Below are 21,356 nucleotides of genomic sequence, written 5' to 3' on the forward strand. Positions count from 1 at the left end.
ATAAAAACGTCACATAAAATCGTTGCACAAAATTGTTGCAATTTTAGGCTTAGGATTTTATATATAGAGAGTAGATATAGGGATACATGTACAGAGTACATTGAAATTCTTACTTGCATGTGCTAACCAACATGTAACACATCTTTATTTTCTCCAGCACTACGATTAGTGTAGAACTACCTTACCTTACAAATGTTAGAACATGCTTTTTATACCAATAAATATTTAAGGTTGACATTTAGGCTTTCTAAGTAAAGGTGCAAAGTGGTAGCAAATGACTTAGGTTTCCCAGGCTTGCTCTTACATTCACAAATAAATTATTACAGTCCTTACAGAAGGAGCACAGTACAGAAAAGGTGAACTGTTAGCGCCATAAGAACTGGACTCCATTTTCTTATGGTCATGCAGTGAGGCAGTACTGAAGCTGAAAGAGAGACAGCCTGTCACAGTGTCATATAATACCCTTCCCATTTCAGTAGAAGTCAACTGGCCTGCATACACAACAGAGTGAAGGGAAATTCCATTTAATTCAACTGGATGAACTGCTGCTTGTAAATCGGGGGCTCTGGGTTCATGGTCAGCGTCTCTATGTGAGGATGTAAAATGGAGAGAGGAGGGACTCTGAGTGATTCCTTCCCAGTGCCAGATCAAAAAGGAACCCTTGCTAACTCTCACCACTCCTTGGGCCTCATGTATAAACAGTGTGTATGTACAAAAATGTTGCATATGCTAACTTCGAGATATATAAAAACTAAACTTTGTGTAAAGCCATGCACATCTTCATGGCAGCCACACACATGGGGCCTCATGCATAACCAGATAAGAAATCAAAAGCTCCAACATTCACCAACAATGTTGCTGTTCTGAAGATCTAGTGAGAAACTGGCCATTCATGGCAGGTTCAATGGTTATGCTTACACCTCTGGCACCAGTGAATAATAAGAAATAAAGCTATAAAGCTACAAGCAATGCAATCTTTTCATTATATGTTTTCCTTGGTCACAGTTCAATGTTTTAGTTACATAAGATAATGTAAGTCCTGCTAGAACAGAAAAGAACAGAAAGTGCCTTGTGTGGACAGTGGCTCTGCATCATGAAGGTAGATGTAGAAAGAGATGTTAGCATAGTTTAGGTCAGAGGTGTCGAACTCCATGCCTGGAGGGCCGCAGCGGCTACAGGTTTTTATTCTAACCCTTTTCATAATCAGTGACCTATTTTCACTGCTAATTCACATTTTAATAGCCCTGTTAGAAGGATTCAGTCCTCTGAATTGATTCATTTCCTCATTTAAATGCAGCCAAACAGAAATGAGACGTGAAACGAGCCATCAGATGATCGGCTAAACTGGGGCTTCAAACTCTAACCAGTTTCTTGATGAGAAGCCAATTCTTGCTGTTAATTAAACTCATTATTTAAATCCATGGCTTGTTGTTGATCTCATTCTGCCACAGCTGAGATTTCCAAAACTGTTTCTGTTTTTCATAACAACATTGTCAAAGTGTTTTGGTGAGTTGAGAGATCAACCTTACTGAGACCTTCACCTTTCTTTATTTTCAGATATTGTGTGATGTGGTGACTTGTTCTGTGTCTCATTATTATTTGGTTGCTAATGAAGGAAAAAGAAACAACTAAAGGGCCTGAGTCAAGTTAATTAAAAGCAGCAACAACTGGTCACTAATGAAGAAGATGGTTAGAATGAAAACCTGCAGCCACTGCGGAGCCCGGGGCTGGAGTTTGACACCCCTGGTTTAGGTGATCATGTCATCTTCCGATTCCAGGCTATTGTCCACACTGGGCCCAAACATTATATCCAGATTTAGTCCTCCTGGGCAATCATTTATCACATGGTAGGGTTTCTTTCTATACTAAAATATTATTTCTTGATGAAATTTTCAACAGAGCAGAGAGACAGCTTGCAGATTGCTTCATGAAATGTATCTGATCCATTTTGATCAAACTTCTTTCATCTCCTTGATTTAAAAAAATTCACATTAACCTGTCTCTCTGTGGCCTGACTATGATTTATAGGCATTAACTGAACAATGGAAAAGGCAAATTTATTTTAAACTCTATCCGCACCTTACCCCAACACAGAATGATCAACTCATCCTTTAACCTAATTTTTATTTTGTTTACGCCATGCTTTTCATTTCCTCTAGATTATACCCGTATATTACATCTAGCTACTTCACTTTCAGTATGCAAACTGAAACACTGGTGATTCTAGATTTTGCACTCATGTTCACAAAGCTCTCCTTGACCTCCTTTGGAATGGTTCACACCTCCATCTGCCCAACCTATTGGGCCCTGATTTGTGATAGATTTGATATAAGAATGTACACTGGATATATGGAAGGCATATAAGAATCAAAAATATGTTTAGCAACTGTCATTTCATCATATCAATGATCTGGTTCATAGAGCTCTTATGTAGATGACAGAATACAAAGTAATGTTTTCCAAAATGGGGGGGTTAACTTTATCATGCCCTCTATGTTTCAAATACTGAAATTCACACAGTTAAATATACTTTTCTATTCTAATGTACTGCAACAATTGTTTATAGTCTGAGTCTTACATTATAATAACCCTTAATCTCTGATTGTCTCAGAACAGCTTACAATATTGTCTCTGATTCAAGCTGAAAGTAATGAGTCACTTAAATCACTTAAAAAGTTTAACAAAAACATAGAGTATCTGATAGGAAAATGCCTTTGTAAAAGATGGAATTCAGTTAGAGTTGATTTTATTACACTGCCCGCATTGCTAATATCCTTCCATTCCTCTGTTTATCTATGTTTTGTAGTGTCTGGCAGAACCTAATCTGCATCAAGGCAGGAATTAACCATTGACTAATCATCGTCCATCACATCTCAGTTTTCAGTACTGTTGTGATTTCATCCTGCATATCAAGGGGAAATTATTGGATCTGGTCAAGTTTGAGTATAGCTTCAAATCATGATTTCACATCTCAAGAAAGAAGAGGTCTATTGAATAGTCAAATAAATCTCAGTTGAACTCAAAAAGGTGTCTGAACTACGACAACAACAGTATTTTTCTTCTATAGCACATTTTCATACAAAGGATGTATCCCAAAGTGCATGTCAAAGAAGTAGTCACGTACAAAGAAAGAAATATACAGTATATACATAAGAATATTAATGAATAAATAGCATGCAAATGATAAATAAGACATACTTGCATAACAAAGATATATAATAAAAAGAAGTAGAATCCTTAAATATAGTATTGTTTTCTTAAGTTCCTACATGACACTCTGATAATAAGCTGAAGCTTTTAACTGAAGGCCACATCACATTAAAATAAAAAATGAAAAAGATCTAACTGCAAAGCTTATGAACTGAACAGTTGCATGAATAAGTAAGAGTTTACTAACAGGAGAACAGTAAATGAGAGAGATGGTCAGACACACAAGAAAGCAGTCATAACAGAGTGTGAATATCAGATTTATAATTATATAGTTATATATATATACATACACATATTATAAAGGTCTGTCTACTATCTAATGTATGCATAAGAAACTACTATGTATTTGCAAAGGTGTATTTCTCCCTGTGTAATGTCTGTGCAATGAAAAGTTACAAATAAACTGAAGTAAATTGAATGCTAAATTCACAAAACTAGTTCACTTACCATACACAAGGTAATGTTTACCTGCAAAGAGCCATCTATTAAAATCCTTTAAATATGCCTCGTGGAAGAAGCAGTTGCAAAACAAAGAATGTCATGGTGGAAATTGAGCTGTGGAGTATGCCTACTCCGTCATTACAGTAGACTATTATGTTTTTGGGGGCATTGTATACAAAGGTGGAATGTCAACATTTTAGACTTACGGAAAGTGAGTGCAAATGCTGTTATCCACAGTGTTACCTCTGACCTGAAATGAGCAATCTAAGTTGGAACATTGCAACATATGAAAGAAGGAGTCGTAGAACATCAGAGTGATGATAGTGGCTGGTCGAGGTAAGAGACAGCAGTTTTGGCCATGGAGTAAAGCTTATGCGCTAATATTACTTACTTTTCCAAAAACCTTTAAAACTCCACAAAATCTCATTTTAGTGAGTTTCATGTTTTGCAGTTGGAAAATTGCATACAAACTTAATTTTGTTAAACTGTATGTGGATAAAATCCAGCTTTGTACTTATCACTAGTGTTGACTACATCATGAGCAGACTACATCTGTTTCCCAAACTGCTATGCAAAGTTTTCTTCATTAGGTATAAATGTCAAGAAAATAATCAGTTTAATGTAGTATATCAAACTCAAATCATTAAACTTGCTCTCCAGGTTTGGTTTTGCCTTGAGCCCCATTCTGCCATGATAGGACCTGCCTACCTGTGAAACTGAACTGGGTGAAAAGTGGTACTATGGCAAATTTCTGGATTATTTTATTCTTTATATATAGCAGTATTAACAGAGTTATCAAACACGAAACTGTAATAGCTTTAGACACTCTCAAATAATCAGAATTGTGTCATGAATTAAAGAGTTACAAGATCTGCCATATGTGAAGACACCAGTGCATAACACAACAGGGTGAACTCCTCTAACACATCAAACAGTCTGACATCAGGAGAGCCAAAAGAGCTCAGGAATCTGAGGCTGAGAAATTAATCTGTGGCATATTCTTTCAACACTTCTGGCCTTGTCCTTTGTTATTAAGTAATCATTAAACCTTGGGATTTTCAATTGTTTCATTTACTTAACTATATAAATGCTTTGATTTTATGATTTTCCTTTTTATTTTACTTAAAAAATGATTCAGATTACAATAAAATGCTATACAGTCCACGTCTACTCAATTCTATGACAGTTCTGTGATACAATATTACATTCAGTTAAATGCTGCTTGTAGAAACAGTCTGGTCATTCCATTAATGCACTCAATTGGCTGACCTTGTTATACTAAAAGACATTTACATGTTGAGTGGGGTTTTTATGATGTTGTTGGCAAGGAACATACTGATATTTTTACTGTCCGAGATGATCTGAGAGGTAAACTGTATTGTTTTTTGAGTGTCTACTTAATATTTTAAAAATATGAAATCTATTCCAGAGCAAATCATATCAAGTGTAACTTTACTGACTGAAAAAGTGAAATTCTAGAAAAAGTAAAATGATTGTGAAAGTCAAAATGTACTGTCTACATAATGTATTCCTTGAGTTTGTTATATTAAGTTTAAACCGTGATAAAGGTCTTGTCTGTACCAGAGACATAAATATTTTTATCAGGTGCAGAGCAGATAATGGTCTCTTAGGAGAACTGGTTATAGCAACTTCTATGGTCTTGTTAGTAACCCTTCCCTACTGACACTGTGCAATATGCCTGCGGTTTATGGAAGGAGTTTAATTAGATATGGAAGGAGTGACATTTATATGTGATTCCTGGAATAAATTGTAATGGAAATGTGACCTCAGACTGCATAGCATTTTAATCAAGAGCTGGGACTGTGGACAATAGAGACACCTGAGGCTACTAGAGGGCGCTCTAGGAGGATTGCCTTGTGGCATAATTTCACATGTTGACATCTTTTAGGTTATGCAGGTTTGTGGCTCAGCACTGTATTGAATGGGAGAGGGTTGAATATAGTTTGAAAAATATCTCACAATGGGTTGCCTCATGTACATCAAACAATGGATGCTATGACTGACATTGGTGATTATCCAAGGGTGACCCAACCTGACAGTTGTTATGGCCTGGGTTGTGAGTAGTTTGTGGGAAAAAAAGTTTAACAAACACTGCTTTTGTATCCAGAAGCTGAACCTGGCCTCAGAGGTTATTTCAGGAAGTAGTCATTGGCCAGAGCTTAAAAACCCCTTCTAATCATATATACAGACAATGTGGAGTTGGGAAAGAGAGCCTGTCAAATGCTTAACTGGTGAGAGGAAGAGGGGAGCCATAATTACAACAAGTTTTGATAGAACTATTGTTATATAAAATTGGGGAAATGCAGCAAGGACCCAAATGACAAGAAGGGACCAAATCTTCTATTTAATAATACTTAGCGAAGTAGCCAAGCTTTAGTTTTCTTTGTTTATTTTGTTGATTTCTTTCATGTGTTATCCTCTTCCTTTTGATTTTTATTTTATAAACAAAAACACCCTTTTATGTACTTCTTTAATTCTTGGCTCTATTTTGCCATCAAGAGCTTCTTGCAAGAGTCTCCCTCAGGCTAGAATAATTACTTACTTGTCATATAGATAGATAGATAGATTATTAAAGCATTAACTTCTCAAAAACAGTTCTACTTACCTATATCACCTTTATCATTTAAGTCAAAGTCCATGTACTTCTCTGAAAAACAAAATTAAAAAAGAATTAAGTCAACCAGCTAAATGCCTTTCCCTGCTACATATTTCTATAAGGATTTGTATTTCTGACCTATGCACATCTCTGTTTGGACCACAACATTTTTGCCAAAACAGATAGGGTACATAGGAGGAAGAGGATGAAATTACAGATTTTCATGAACCTGAAAGAATGATAGGATCCATCACTGATTTGATAGAATGTGCAAAATGTGGGAGAGTAGGGACCACTGGGGAGTGCAATTCCTTCTTGTTGTGAGTGATGCCCAAGTAGTAAAACCTCTGAGGTTCCTGCAGTTTGTTGACTGAGAAGATACCTTCAGGATTTCACTAGGATGCTACAGGGGAATATGAAAGCTTAAACTTCAGATGTTATGGTCAGAGTTGAGCATAAAAAGCATAAGTCTATTGATCGATCCTTACATCAATTGTACAGTTGTTGTGTGGTAGTGTAACAATGTGGGGAATGTTTTCCTTCCTTGCATTTGAATGAACAGTGTACTCACGCTTTATTCCTCCCTATGTCATCACTCTATGTGACAGTATATCCTTTATCAAATCGATACTTACAGCATATTAATGCACCATGTGACAAAGCACACATGATCTTAAACTTGCTTGATAAAGATGATCTTGATTTCACTTTACTCCAGTGAAATGCACAGTTCCCACATCTACATCCAACAAAGCACACTTAAAATGAGATGGAAGAGATATTTTACAGTATGAAAGTGAGGTAGAAAAATAATGATGCCTTTCTAACCTATCGGAAACATCAAATTAATTATACTTTTAAACACCCACTGTATATAACCATGAACACTTTATTTCTTTGTGAAATAAAACAGTTAATTTGTCAGTTACCTAATTAAGAAACTGATAATGAATTACCTAATTAAGAAATGGTTACTGAGGTTCTAAGTAGGAAAGTTTCTGCACCTTAGCCTGTGTGAGGGAAATAAATGATAATTGCATTGTTCCTAGATCTCCATCCAACAAAGCACCCTTGAAATGAGGTGAAACAGACGTTTTATAGTATGAATGTGAGGCTGAAAGATCTGCAGGAGCTGTCTAATGCTATCAAGTTACTGGGGCCAATAAGATGTAGTAAGCTAAGACATAGGCATGTGAATTAAAGGTTCAATTACCACTTCTAAATCATTATGAAATGTGTCATCCTAATATGTCTAACAACATTTTCCCTGTGTTCACGCAGATTTCTTCTGAGGGCTCCAGTTCCTTCCCATAATCTGTGTTGACAGATCAGTTTAAGAATTCAAATTGAATTGATTTGTACAAAACTGTTTCTCTGTGTTTAATACCTAGCAATAACATAATATCTTGGGCTAGTTCAGATTAACTAAATTTATTCAGTTAGCCATAACTATGAGTCAGGTGTGGAAAAAAGAAAAATGTCCCTCTGTCCTCTTTTCTTCTATACTGTCATACCTTGGTATTTGATTGTAAAATGTTCCTGAAAACAGGTTGGAAAATGAAAAAAATTGGATATTGAACAGCTATTTCTCATTACTTTAGATGGGAAAAATATTGATGCTTTCTTAGCCCATCTAGAAAACCCCCAAATTATTTCACCAAATATCACTAATACATTCTTAAACACCTACATAACCATGAACACTTGATTTTTTCATGAAACAATAAAGACAATTTGTCAGTTACCTAATTAAGAAACTGTTGATGTACTATCTAATTAACAAAATCATTACTGAGGTTCTAAATAGGAAAGTTTCTGTAACTTAGCCTATGTGAGGGAAATGAGAATTAAACCAAGTCTTCACTTCTCTTGTGAAGAGAGAAGGCTCGCCTCCCACTATGGTGGACCTGTCACAGCAAAATGTAGGTATAAAATTTATGTTAAAAAAAGAAACGGAACTACTTTTTGTCTATTACACTTTTTTGAAAAAAATTTCAAGGAACATATTTGAACATTTTGAAACATATTTGAGAATAAATGCAGGCACTTCAGAAATTTGTTGTATTCAAGCGAACAAAGGTTCAAGACAAGGTAGCAGGACGCAGCTCAGGAGGAGCTCCAACAACAATAGACTTGAATATTTTTAGAGGCATGTCAGATCAAATGCGCCTCAAAGTGATCAAACTGTCTGGAGATTGAATTTGTGGCATTAAAAAACAAGAGTCGATTGTGTGACAAGTTAAATAAAGAGAGATGATCACCTATCATTTTCCATCTTTTGCCTCGTGCATACTGAACACTTTTATACTCACTCTTATAGGCTTCCAGTTTTTCTGCAAGGTCTTCTTCATTGCAGTATTTAGGATCATCTAAATATTCCTGCATAAGAAAAAATTATTGGCAAACTTAATAATTATTCATTAATCCAAAAGACAAATATCTCAATTTCTTTTATAAATGCTCACTTAGTTTGCATGAATACCTCAAAGAAAGTACGTTGTAGTAAAAGCATTTTTTTATCTAAAAAAATACATTGTCACAAAAAATGGAAAAGGTGTTTAAAATAAAATAAGTGTGAGGCAATGGTGGATTTCTTTGCCATGACACATTGCCTCTCTCCTAGGTTTTGGACACTGGTGTGGTCTGTCCTTGCGTGCCTTTCAGTTCAGTTCTGTGGCTGCAGCTGCAAAATGTTCTTTGAGGGGCTAATGACCAGTCTAGACCCGAATCTCTTATTGTGTAGGTTTACTCCATTATCTTCATTTTGTTAAATGTTTTCTGATAGTGTTTTCTGTGGACTGTGATCTGTAAAGTAACACTTGATTGAATAAGTGTGGGGTAGGTTGCAGGAACTCCAAATTGGACAGAACTTTTCAACTTTGTGCAAACGATTGGAAGGCCCAACTATCTATCCATCCATTATCCAACCCGTTATATCCTAACTACAGTGTCATGGGGGCCTGCTGGAGCCAATCCCAGGGCACGAGGCAGGAAACAAAGCCCGGGCAGGGCGCCAGCCCACCGCAGGGCATACACACACTAGTGAAAATTTAGGATCGCCAATGCACCTAACCTACATGTCTTTGGACTGTGGGAGGAAACCCAAGCAGACATGTGGAGAACATGCAAACTCCATGCAGGGAGGACCCAGAAAGTGAACCCGGGTCTACTAACTGTGAGGCAGTAGCACTACCCACTGTGCCACTCAAGGCCTAACTATTTATTTTAAAAATGTCTTTCAAAGGGGAATCCAAGAGTTGGATTAGCAGAACATTGTAGCTACTGTACATCCACACTACACTCTTAGAAATGTTTTTTTAAATGGCACTTTAGGATGCTTTACTTGGTTTTGTTTTTACTCATAGAACTATTGCTTGACAAACCATTTCATCTGGAAATAGTTCTTTGCAGAAGTTTTTTGAAGTTGGTTCTTTGTGCTTTGAAAAGCTTCCTAATATGGGAAAAATGAAATCTTTAATGTATGGTAAGCTACCTAACAGGATACTAACGGATTAGAACTTAGCCTGTAGTACCGGGGTGGCCCAGAAAAAAGTGGCTCGCCTCAACCGAGACGACTACATTGCATGGTGAAGAGAAAAATGATCACATTTGGTACTCACTTATACAGAAAATGCTGAAAGTGATCTCTTTGTGTGTCAATACATCTCTGTGCTTATTTCAGACACGACCACAGCCACCTATCCGGCAGCAGACGAGATGGGTGTCGTCTTGGTGGAGGTGGGCCACTTTTTTGTGGGCCACCGTGTATTATATGCAGCAAGAGTCCTTTTAAAATTATGAGCCATTGGTATTTCAAACATCTTTTACCATGCATTCATGGTTATTTACTGTGTGTAGCCTGTTAAGAATCTAATCAAAGGTGCTTTCTGGAACCTTCACAGGGATGAATCTTTATGTGAACCAATATTGGTTCCACTATGGCATCACTCTAAAGAGCCACTCTCCATTAATCTCAATTTTTGCCTTTCATTCAAACTATCCAGGTGTTCTTAACCCCTGAAAATGGAGAGCTTTCCAGTGCTCTATATTTTCTGAAAATGCGATGAAGTGGGGATAAGTGAAAACGAAAAGTTTTAAAAACACAGACACTAATCACACTTTATTAGTCTGTGGTTATCACATGTCCTTTTCCTGCTTGCACTCTGCTCACTACAATGTCTCATTACCTGATTGGTCACCCGTTGTGGAAGAAAACCATAAAGCAATGTAGAGGACAAAGAGGAGCTGCTGTCCATGGCGTTGTGTTGCATCCAAATTGCGTTTTGTACAGTTTGAATGCTACATACATACACAAAAGGCAAACAATTTACTGACTGCTACAGCACTGTGAAAAATCCATCCCTTCAAGGAGGACACTTCCTTTTCGTTTTTCTACTGGTATGTGCATGCCCAGTACAGGCAAATGGCTATATTATATGAGTTTACTGTCATTTTATTGTGGATGGAGGTACTTTCAGAAAGAATGTAAAACTCTAGTGTGGATAGAGATTGTTTTTGTTTCAAAATATCATTTTAAAATGAAAACATAGTAGTGTGAATATAGCCCACGTGTATCATGTCTTGTTCTTTTTAAACACAACTGCACTAAGGAAAATAGGTAAAATATTAGTTACTGACATTAATTATGCATGTACTAATGCAGCATTTTTCCACCTTTAAGTATTTGCGACCCGAGCTTTCATAACAGTTTTAATTGTGCCCCCTAACGTTTTTTTGAAAGGAGCCCACTAATACCAATTTGTTCTTTTTTAATTAAAGATATATCATAGATGCATATTTCATTATACCTAGTCAACTTTTATCGACATTTATCTAACTCTATATTTATTTTTCTAGTATCAGAATGTAGTTTAAGTTAATTTGTTTTGGTTTCAATAGATGTATTTTTCATATTTTTGATTCTTGTGTTCTTTTTTTTCTCATCTTCGCGCCCTCCTTTTTTGTTACTTCGTGCCCCCCTAGGGGGGCCCACCCCACAGATTGAGAACCACTGTATTAATGCACCTAATAATACACTGTCATAACAACAGAAATACAAAGTAGGACCAGTGGAGATGTCACTAAAAAATCATTTTAAACAATATAAAAAAGTGACCTGATTTATTACTATCATGATCACTGAGCTTTTAAATTTAAACCAAGGAGAACACTTTCATCAGATGTCAGTTATTTTAGAAATAGTACAAGAAGGATGCTAAATGTAGCAAAGATCAAAAAATGGAAAGACAATTAATTTATCATCAGTTTTTAGGAATAGTGCTAAAATAAAACTAAAAAGAAAACCACAATTTTCCAAGTATAAACAAGGAAGTTTTTGAGAAAGTCTTTCATTATACTTTTATAAAACTTTTAATGGCTGTCATACTATTATCGATAATGACCACCTAGCATCATAGTGACCCAGATGGATGCATTCATGACAGAAATTGTCCTTGAAAGTTTAAAACATAAAATCAAGACACCCATGAAGAATAAATACACAAAATGGTGGCAAAATGCCATTAGTAGAATTAATACAAAATAATAAAAAAGAAAACAAATGAGGAACATATTAATGTAATCCTAGCACTGACTTGAGCTTTTTTTTTTTGCTTTAGCTAGTTTGGCCTAGTTAAACAGAGTAGTTTTATAGTTCCTTTAGACTTTCCAAAGTAATATGTTCATTTTTATTATAACATTTGTTATTCTGCGATGTTTTCTTAATATACAGCATGTGACAAAGTGTGCATGTGAAAGCAGTAGCCCAATTTAGACAACATGCAGCAGTTAAAGGGAAGCAGAGGAGGCACTTCTGATGCTTCCTTTTTCCTACTTCAATGAACTTGTAATGGCACCTACTGATAATGACACAGAGCTGGTGGGTGTTGAAGGTTTGTTACGTTTTCGCTTTTGCAGTTGCCTAGAGTTCTATTCTAGCTCCTCCCCTTGAACACATGAGCAAGGTAGTGGGCTTTCACAAACCAACAATAGACAAATTCTTTTGTGTGGCTATTTTGTTGGTGAAATATATGTGCTCATTCTTTGATAATTTATGGGTTTAACGCCATGTCCGGCTGTGACACATTGTGACCATTAAGGGTACCTCAAAGCCCCAAACCCCAAATACATCTGCAGTGTCATGCATGCGTGCCACAGGGTTACCCTACGGGTTTCTCCCAGATATGAAATTCCACAGCGGGCCAAGAAGGGGCCTCTGTCACTAACCATGCCATCTTTCATTGCTTCCAAAGTACCGAGAAACTGCTCAGTGAGAGCAACTGACCCTGCCCTTTCCGGTCTTAGGACAGTCTTAGGAGGGTCACTTATTGACTGGAAGCTCGAAGAAATGGAGTTCTTTCAAATATCAACCAAAGTCATCAGAAAAGCCTTGAGAGGCAGTCAGTTCATTGCACAGAATGCCAGTGGCCAGCTCTTTTTGGTTGTTATTGCTTCATCACTCATGTTTTTTTTTTTTAATGTTTGAAAGTAAACGGGAGGCCAAGTTGGCGCCCCAACATTTAGCTTGTCTTTTGACCCATCATTCCCTTGGATGACCACAGCAGCAACACAAGTCCTGGGTTCAAATAAATAGTGCCTTTTTCAGACTGGCTTCTTCTCCAGTACAATCCAACCTACAATTCTCTCTCTTTCTGTTCCTCCTCCACTCCTTTCCAGGCAATCTTAATCTTTATCCACTTCTGACCCTGACTCACTTGGGAACCAGTCATGCCCTGTCAACTACTGACCAAGAATGGGAATAGGAACCTTCTTGAAAGGATGCACATTCAACCATAAGCGCCATCCATCCTGGGTTGGATACCAGTCCATCCATGATGTCCATCACCTCTTCTTTAGGGTTACAATTGCCATGACTGCCATCATAACTGTCAAAGCAGACATTGAAGTAGCAGAACATCTACTTCAAAGCCTGTTTCACACAGCTCTGCATGTGAAAGGAAATGACTCTCGCAATGGTTTCTTCTTTTAGAAATTAATTTCTAACACAAATGATAGGCACCTACATGCTGAATAATGTATGAAAGTCATAAACATATTCACGTATATGTGCATTCAGAATGCCTACACATGCATTAATGTGTGTCTCTGCATAAATAGAGATTTGTGTCACACTAAATAAGAGAGGAAAGAAAGTACAAGAGCAAAAATACAAATTAATGAAATGCAGATCAAAGACATTTTGCACAGTTATTTTCGAGGAATCTCCTTTATTGGGGTCAGTTATGGTAAGTTGTATGTGGATGTGGGACAGAAGATGAGGAAATGGCAGTGTGTGAGTAGGGAAGAGGACCAGCCAGCCCACATGGTAGTAAGAGGTCTTCATGTGTGTAAATAGGCCTTAAGGTGTCTAGTTTGTTATTTCTCCAGGCTTTGTATAAGAAAGGGAATCCAATATTCAATAAGTCATTGATTGAAACTCATATTTACTTAAATTTAGTACCTTAACAACAATAATTTCAAGGAACTTAGTTTAATAAAACTTATATAAATAAAATATCAATTCAAACATATACAGTACCATGAGGAATACATGTTCCTCAGTAGCCCCTAAAAAACCACTGTTCATCAATGTATTGAAAAAAATTACAGGGAATATTGTGCCCGTATCAGAATTGAAATCAATACAGAAAATCCAGACATAGGTGCTTGGGGATGTTTCTGTCTACTTATTCATTTTTATTTTGGTGGATATGGTTCTCAGAAAACTCAACTGTATCAAAAAATAAAAGAATGAGTGTGGGAAAATGTTTACTTTGTATTGCATGTCTTCTGAAACTGTTACCCTACACAAGACATTACACGTTGTGAAGGATGGCCGGCTATATATATTCCGGACCACACCTCCAAGCCGCCAGATGGAGCCCTCCCAGCGGCATGGAAGTTTTCCAAATTCCAGCAGAGCCTCATGGACGTTGTAGTTTTTATGAACAGCCCTGCTGGACACCATGGGGGCCACCAGGAGCTGCCATAGGGAGGCTTGGAGAGTACTACGTGCCCTATAACCCGGAAGTACATCCTGATCACGAGAACAGTAGGAACAACGTACTTCTGGGCTGAAGAAAAAGACTTTGTATCCGACCCGGAAGTGATAAGGAATCTCATGGACTGTAGGGTGGATTCACTTCTGGGTCAGGAGATATAAAAGGACCATGGGAAGTCACAGACGCTGAGCTGAACTGAGCTGGGAGGAAGGGAGGAAGGGTGGCTAAGTGTCTGGGAGTTGGAGGATTGGTTATTTGATTATTGAGAATTGTTTATTAATAAGTAGTGTGGAGTGGAGGGTGCTTAGTGCACATAATTATTATAATAAAAAGAATTGTTGCACTTTTACCTGGTGTTTGGCGTGGTATCTGAGGGTTCAAGGGAGCAATAGCGCCCACTACTGTCATAACTACTGGAAGTAGTGTACTAACAGGAGTAAAGAAGTAAGTATGCAGCTGCAGAGTATAGTTGTGCTCCATTTTAGACCAATTGCAGCGAACATTACAGGTGAGATGAAGGTGACTATGCCTTGTAAGAAAAGGAGTTGGTAGTATGAGTTATGCTTCTCTTGAGCAAGTAATAGGACAGCTGGGTTTAATAAAATGGATAGATGTATACTGAAGTGTAAGCATTGTACTACTAGATACATCTTGATTAGCTAAATAGAAGTGTTAAAATGGGAAAAACAGACTTAAACAGATTTTATCTAAAGTGTTAAATTAATTCACAATCATGTACTGCATTAAAACATGTAATATGGGTACCATACTATTGATGGTAAAACGGTAATAAAAAAAGCACAATCTGTTGTAAGAGTTTCATCTTATCTATATATTACTGGCAGAGCAGAAGCTGGTGTGGCAATCATAAGGTTCTATAATTACCCATGTGCTCAGCAGTCTAGGACTGCAGCAGAGCCACAGCATGTCTGTGAAGTGCACACCACTTTCCAAGTTTGTCTCAAGGAGGCCTTGACACCTTTATTTTATTTTACTTCAGAATAACTGATATCTGTAGAAGTCTTTGTGGTTCACGGATACATTGAAACTTGAAGGTTTTAACTTTATTCTGGGATCTTTAGGAGTATGGGGACTTCAAAGATTCTAAACATTAGTTAAAAATGCTGCTCACTGAAAAAATGTTTGTGCATCTTACGTATCTCAAAGACTGAGCCTAGGCACCCTGCAAAGGAAGCTAATTTCAGCTGCTTTTATCCATGACGTTGTTGTTCCTGTCACTACCCAAAGCTCATGGTCATAAGTGAGGTAAGAAATGTAGATCAAATGCTAAATGGAAAGCTTTGCATCTAAGTTCTCCATGACAGACTGGTACTACATTCAAATAACTGCTGATGCTGCTGTCGCAGACCTCTCTATTTCATAGTCCTTTGTTCAATCACTTTTGTACAAGACCCTGAGATAATTAAACTCCTCTGCTTGAGAGGTAACTCCATCCAACTTTAGCTGAGAACCATGAACTTGGAGGTTCTGAATCCTCATCTCAGATGCCTAACACTCGGCTGCAAACCACCCCAGTGTACACCTGAGATCATCACCCATTGAAACGAACAGGACCACATCATATGCAAAAAACAAAGATGTGATCCTAACCACACCTAAAGACCCCACATCCCCCTGGCTGCGCCTGTCTATAGAAAATTATGAACAGGATCAGTGACAGAGGGCATTCCTGGTGGAGTCCCACACTCACTGGAAAATAATATGACTTACTGCTGGCAATGAGAATGAAGATTTTGCTCCATAATTAATAATTACACAAAGATTTGAAAACCAAAACTCACTATTTGAAAATTTAAAATTACAGAACTTAATAAAAACAGTAACATAAAAATAAAAAATGTTCAATGAAAAGAAACAAAATAAAAACCATGACAAAAGAAAACTGAGATCAAGGATTAAGCCAGGTTAAAACATAACACCACGACACTCATTCACCTTCAACCAATCAGCTTTCAACTTACAGTAGCTTCTGATATTATAAAAGAGGGATTTATGTTTGAGAGATGATTTATCATTTCTTAGAAATTTAAGAGATTTAACAAAATGGTTATTAAATTTTTTACCTGCAAGCTTGGAAGATTTTGTTTTTTGAATTTGATGTCTTTTGTTTAATTCAAAGTGGATTTTGTGGGCTTTTTGTTACACATTCTGGTATATGATGTTAGAGGTTCAGTTTAAACCGAATGATTGAAAGTGTATTGAGGGTGCATGACTGTTCTGAAACTAAAACTGTCCAAGGATCAACAGAAACCCAATGATATCAGGTTGCCCACACCATTCCATGTGGTCACAACCTGACAAGTCACATAATTGTAAGGCAAATTTTGGATCACTGGAGGAAAGGTGACTAAACATTACAAAATGAAAAGCAAAGTAAAAAATAATCAACTGGCTGTAAAAGTGTGACCATTTCCAACTGGAATTTGCAAATGTTTCTGAAAATATGTTTTCACTTTGTCATTAGGGCTTATTGAGTCCAGAGTGATGGACAACAATATCAAATGTATCCATATACAGTTTAATCTACAGCACAACAAAGCATGAAGAAAATGAAGTGGTCTCAGTACTTTATGAATCCACCATATACATGGTGAACAGCACATCATCTTGCGGAGTCTGTTGTGAGTTCACAAAGCCCTGTGGCATGTCATTTAAAAACGCTCAGCACAGGAGGGAGGGCACAATACTACCATACAGGACACAAATAACAAGCAATGTCTAAAAAAAGCACTTTCGTTTTACACCACACACACCCAAGTAAAAAACTGCCTTACTAGCAGACTTGCAGATTATTTTTATGCACATGTCATTAAAGTTGCAAATCATGAATGATTATTTGCAAGAGCTGTCACCAAGATGCTGTTATAATCAAATACACAACCAAATGGTTTGAACTGCTAGTATACTGCTTAAAAAAATAAGGGAACACTTAAATCACACATGTGATCTGAATGCACAAAATTCTCAAGTGGAAAATCTTTACTGAGTAATACTGTGTAATTCATTGAGAACAAAATGATATAGCATATAATAGTCAATGGAAACCTAAATCACCAACCAAATGAGAGGTGAATTCAACATCATACTGAAAATCAGAGTCAAAAATTGAAATCACAGACTGATCCAACTTGTGTGAATTTCATCACAGCACCTCATAATGTAACTCTATAGTGTGTATGGCCATCACATGCCTGTATGCACTGCTGACAACGTCTCGACATGCTCACAGGGGATCTTCTCCCAGTTCAGGATCAGGGCATCAGTGAGCCCCTGGAAATTCTGTGGTGTTACTTGGCGATGTCGGTGCACCAATACATATTGTTCAGGAGGTTCTCAGTTGGATTCAGGTCTGGGGAATGTGCGGGCTAGTCAATGGCATCAATGTCTTCATCATCTAGGAACTGGCTACACATTCCTGCCACACCACCAGGAGGAACTCAGGGCCCACTGCACCAATGTAAGGTCTGACAATGACTCTGAGGTACCTCTGAGGTACTTTTGCTTGGCACGTGGATGTCCATGCGACCTCCAAGGATGTGCCTCCCCAATCCATCACAGATCCATCGCCAAACTGGTCATGCTGGATGATGTTGCAGGCTGCATAACATTCACCACGTTGTCTCTAGACTCTTTCACATCTGTCACATATGCTCAGTGTGAACCTGTTCTTATCTGTGAAGAGAACAGGGCACCAATGGCAGAGCTGCCAATTGAGCTGCGTGGTAATGGGTTGTGAGCACAGGTCCTACTAGAGCACAGGTGTCGAACTCCAGGCCTGGAGGGCCGCAGTGGCTACAGGTTTTCATTATAACCCTTTTCTTAATCAGTGACCAGTTTACACTGCTAATTAACTTATTTTCCCTTCATTTTAATAGCCTTGTTTTTAAGGATTTAGTCCTCTGAATTATTTTCTTTTCGTTTAAATGACAGCTAAACAGAAATGAGATTTGGAGTGAGCCAACAAATGACAAGCTGTATCTGGCCTCAAACTCCATTTCATTTCAACAGATGACCAGCTAAATTGGGATTTCAAACTCAACCAATTTCACTCCAACCAATCTCTTAATTAGATGCCGATTCTTGCTGATAATTAAACTTGTTTAATTCCATGGCTTGTTGTCGCTCTCATTCTGCCACAGCAGACATTTCCAAAACTGATTTTCTTTTTTTTCTAAGAACGCAATCAAGATGTTTTGGTGACCAGAGAGATCAGCCTTATCGAGACCTTCACCTTTCTTTATTTTCAGATATTGTGTGATGGACACAGGTGAGCTGATCATGTAGTGGCTTGTTTTGTGTCTCATTATTGTTTGGCTGCTAGTTAAGGAAAAAGTAACAACTAAGGGGCCAAGTTAATTAAAATTAAGGCAAAATAATTAGCAGCTAAAACTGGTCACTAATTAAGAAGATGGTTAGAATGAAAACCTGCAGCCACTGCGGCCCTCCAGGACTAGAGTTTGACACCCCTGTACTAGAGGATGTCTCATGAAAACTAATGGAGTCTGTTTTTGATAGTTTGCTCAGAAACATGCACACCAGTAGCCAGCTGGAGGTCATTTAGTAGGGCTCTGGCAGTCCTCCTCCTGCTCCTTCTCACACAAAGGATCAGATACCAGTCCTGCTGCTGGGCTGTTGCTTTTCTACGGCCCTGTCCAGCTCTCCTCATGTACCGGCTCATCTCCTGGTATCTCCTTCATGCTCTTGAGACTGCCCAAAAGAAACAGCAAACCTTCTTGCAAAGGCACATACCATCAAGTTATGCAGGTGAAGCTGAAACCTTGACAAGTTTCAGACATGATGCTGAGACATCATAGCAATGAGTTAAATGGAAAAGTGTATTTTTGTCAATTCAGCACTCCTGTGCCTGATTGCTCACCAAAATCCATTCATTCTTAAAGGCAAAAAGGTTGATTGGTGAGACAGCTCAGTAGGAGAACTCTGTGAGTAAACATTATACTGTCATTTACCACCATAACCTTTACAGACCAAAAAACAGTTATGTTTATATTAATTTAAGCAGTTCTTGGGGACTCTTCCATTTCTATTACTTATTTATTGCACTGTGCATCTTTGTAATAATTTCTTTGGGTTTATTTTGCTGTTTGTAATTCTTTCTTTAAACTTTTGCAAGACAGTTTGAGGTGCAATTTTTTCCATGAAAAAAGTACAATATAAATAAATGCTGTTGTTCTTGACTGGTGCTCCATCTTCATTTCGTTTCTGCCACGGCAGGGTTTATACCCCATGACTCTGAACTCTATTAAATGAGTTCAATAAGGAATGATTGGATGGACAGCCTTTATATTCTAGTTAAAGTTCTAGGGCAAAATTTCAAAATGTATTCATTCCTTTGTATAAGATGATACAAGATATTTGCTTTTGGAAAATAAAACAGAAACAAACGCCAATAATCCATATACAGTATTAAAACTTCATTGATGAGAATTTTCAAAATTCCTTTATCAAAACTAAATTAATCTCAGAGAATTGTGTGAGTTTTGGTATGTGGCAGTGGACAACTAAAAGAATAAGGAAGGCTTACCTTCTTTTATTGTTATACATGAAATTGATGACTTCAAGAGAAGCTACCTACAATTAATGGCACAAGAACTGAAAAGTTTGAGAAAAAATATCCTAGAAATACATGTATGGTATATATGGCTTTAACTAACTGGTCCTCGTGTAAAAACTTTCCTCATTCTTGATCTTAGTGGAAGATCTATTAAGGTTTATTTTAAAGATGCTCAGAAATTGACTTCCCATATTACAGTATATCACAAACAAGTTTCAGATCCAGACTTACTCAATTCTGCATCTTAGTGGCATAAAAGTTTATGTGACTTAGATGAGAAAAGCTGATATAAAAGAACATGTCTACTATGATGATAATAAAATCTTTGGTTTAATTACACATTTCCAGATGCTCAAGGACCCATTACAATATAAAATTATAAAACTGCACAATAAAATAAAACACACACCTATTAAAATATACAATAAACAGTAAAAATAATCAGAGCATAGATGATACAATTTATGGCACTGAGAAGGGAGTTCTATAAATGTTAGTTTTAATACATTTTGTATACAATAAAACAGCATTAAGACACCAAATACTATGATGGAGGGAGTTCCAGACCTGAGGAGCAGTGAAATTAACAACCTGATCTCCCATGGAAGACAGGCAGACTAATGGTACAACAAGAAGCCCTGAAGTAGAGGAGCACACTGAGTTGGTCGCATATAATCTTTAGGAAGATGTTCTAAATATGTGGGAGTCAGGCCATGGAGTGCTTTGAAAGTGATGACAAGAATCTTAAAAGTTAAGGCAGTACTTAAATGGGATCAGTGAAGTTTTTGTAGGATAGAGGTAATGTGACTATAGTCCTTAGTTTGACTCAGTAAGCCTGCAGCAGAATTTTGAACCAACCACAACTTGTTTATAGGTTAAGCTGGGATACAAGACAATAAGGTATTACAATAGTCTTACATGGCTGTGCCAAATGCATTAATAAATGTCTCAGCTGCAGAGCAGGACAGTGAAGGATGGAGTCTTGAAATGTTCCAAATATTATTAAAGGTAGCACGGGATGTAGCATAAATGTGAAACTGAAAAGTCAGTAGTATCAAAATCAATACCACATCTCTTGCCTTGAGGTTGTAAAGGAATGGGAGTATCATGAATTCAGACCTTAAAATGTCCAATTTATGAAAGGGTAGCTTTAGAGACAACAAGGAGACTTGAGGACTTGTCACTATTAATCTTGAGGAGATGATGTGCCAGTCAAATTTTAATATTATGGGGGCAACTAACCAAACAGGACAGAGAGCAAACATGACATGGTTTAGTAGAAATATAAAGCTGGTTGACATCAGCATAATAAGCTTTAGCTAAAACAGTGTAGAAGAAATAGATTTACAGATCATCTCTCAAATCAAAATGTAATTACTGTACGTGGAGATAAATTTGAAAAATACGTTGTGGCATGTAAGGCCCAAAGAATGGAAGTGTTGTGCAGTACGAAGATGCTGATGAATGGCATCAATTTTAGAATGGAAAATTAAAT

At 37.2% G+C, this 21,356-nt stretch overlaps 1 protein-coding gene across 1 annotated transcript in view; it reads right to left on the reverse strand.

Annotated features, from left to right (window-relative positions):
• Positions 1–21,356, reverse strand: part of LOC120539060 (allograft inflammatory factor 1-like) — a 48,271-nt gene that overhangs the window by 20,016 nt on the left and 6,899 nt on the right. Inside the window, exons 3-4 of the mRNA XM_039768778.1 lie at positions 8,581–8,647; positions 6,278–6,319 (exon numbers count right to left, since the gene is read on the reverse strand). Coding sequence (XP_039624712.1) covers positions 6,278–6,319; positions 8,581–8,647 — 109 coding nt within the window. The remainder of the gene's footprint in view (positions 1–6,277; positions 6,320–8,580; positions 8,648–21,356) is intronic.

Source organism: Polypterus senegalus, chromosome 11 (assembly GCF_016835505.1).
Source record: "Polypterus senegalus isolate Bchr_013 chromosome 11, ASM1683550v1, whole genome shotgun sequence".
In the NCBI taxonomy this organism is placed as follows: domain Eukaryota; kingdom Metazoa; phylum Chordata; class Cladistia; order Polypteriformes; family Polypteridae; genus Polypterus; species Polypterus senegalus.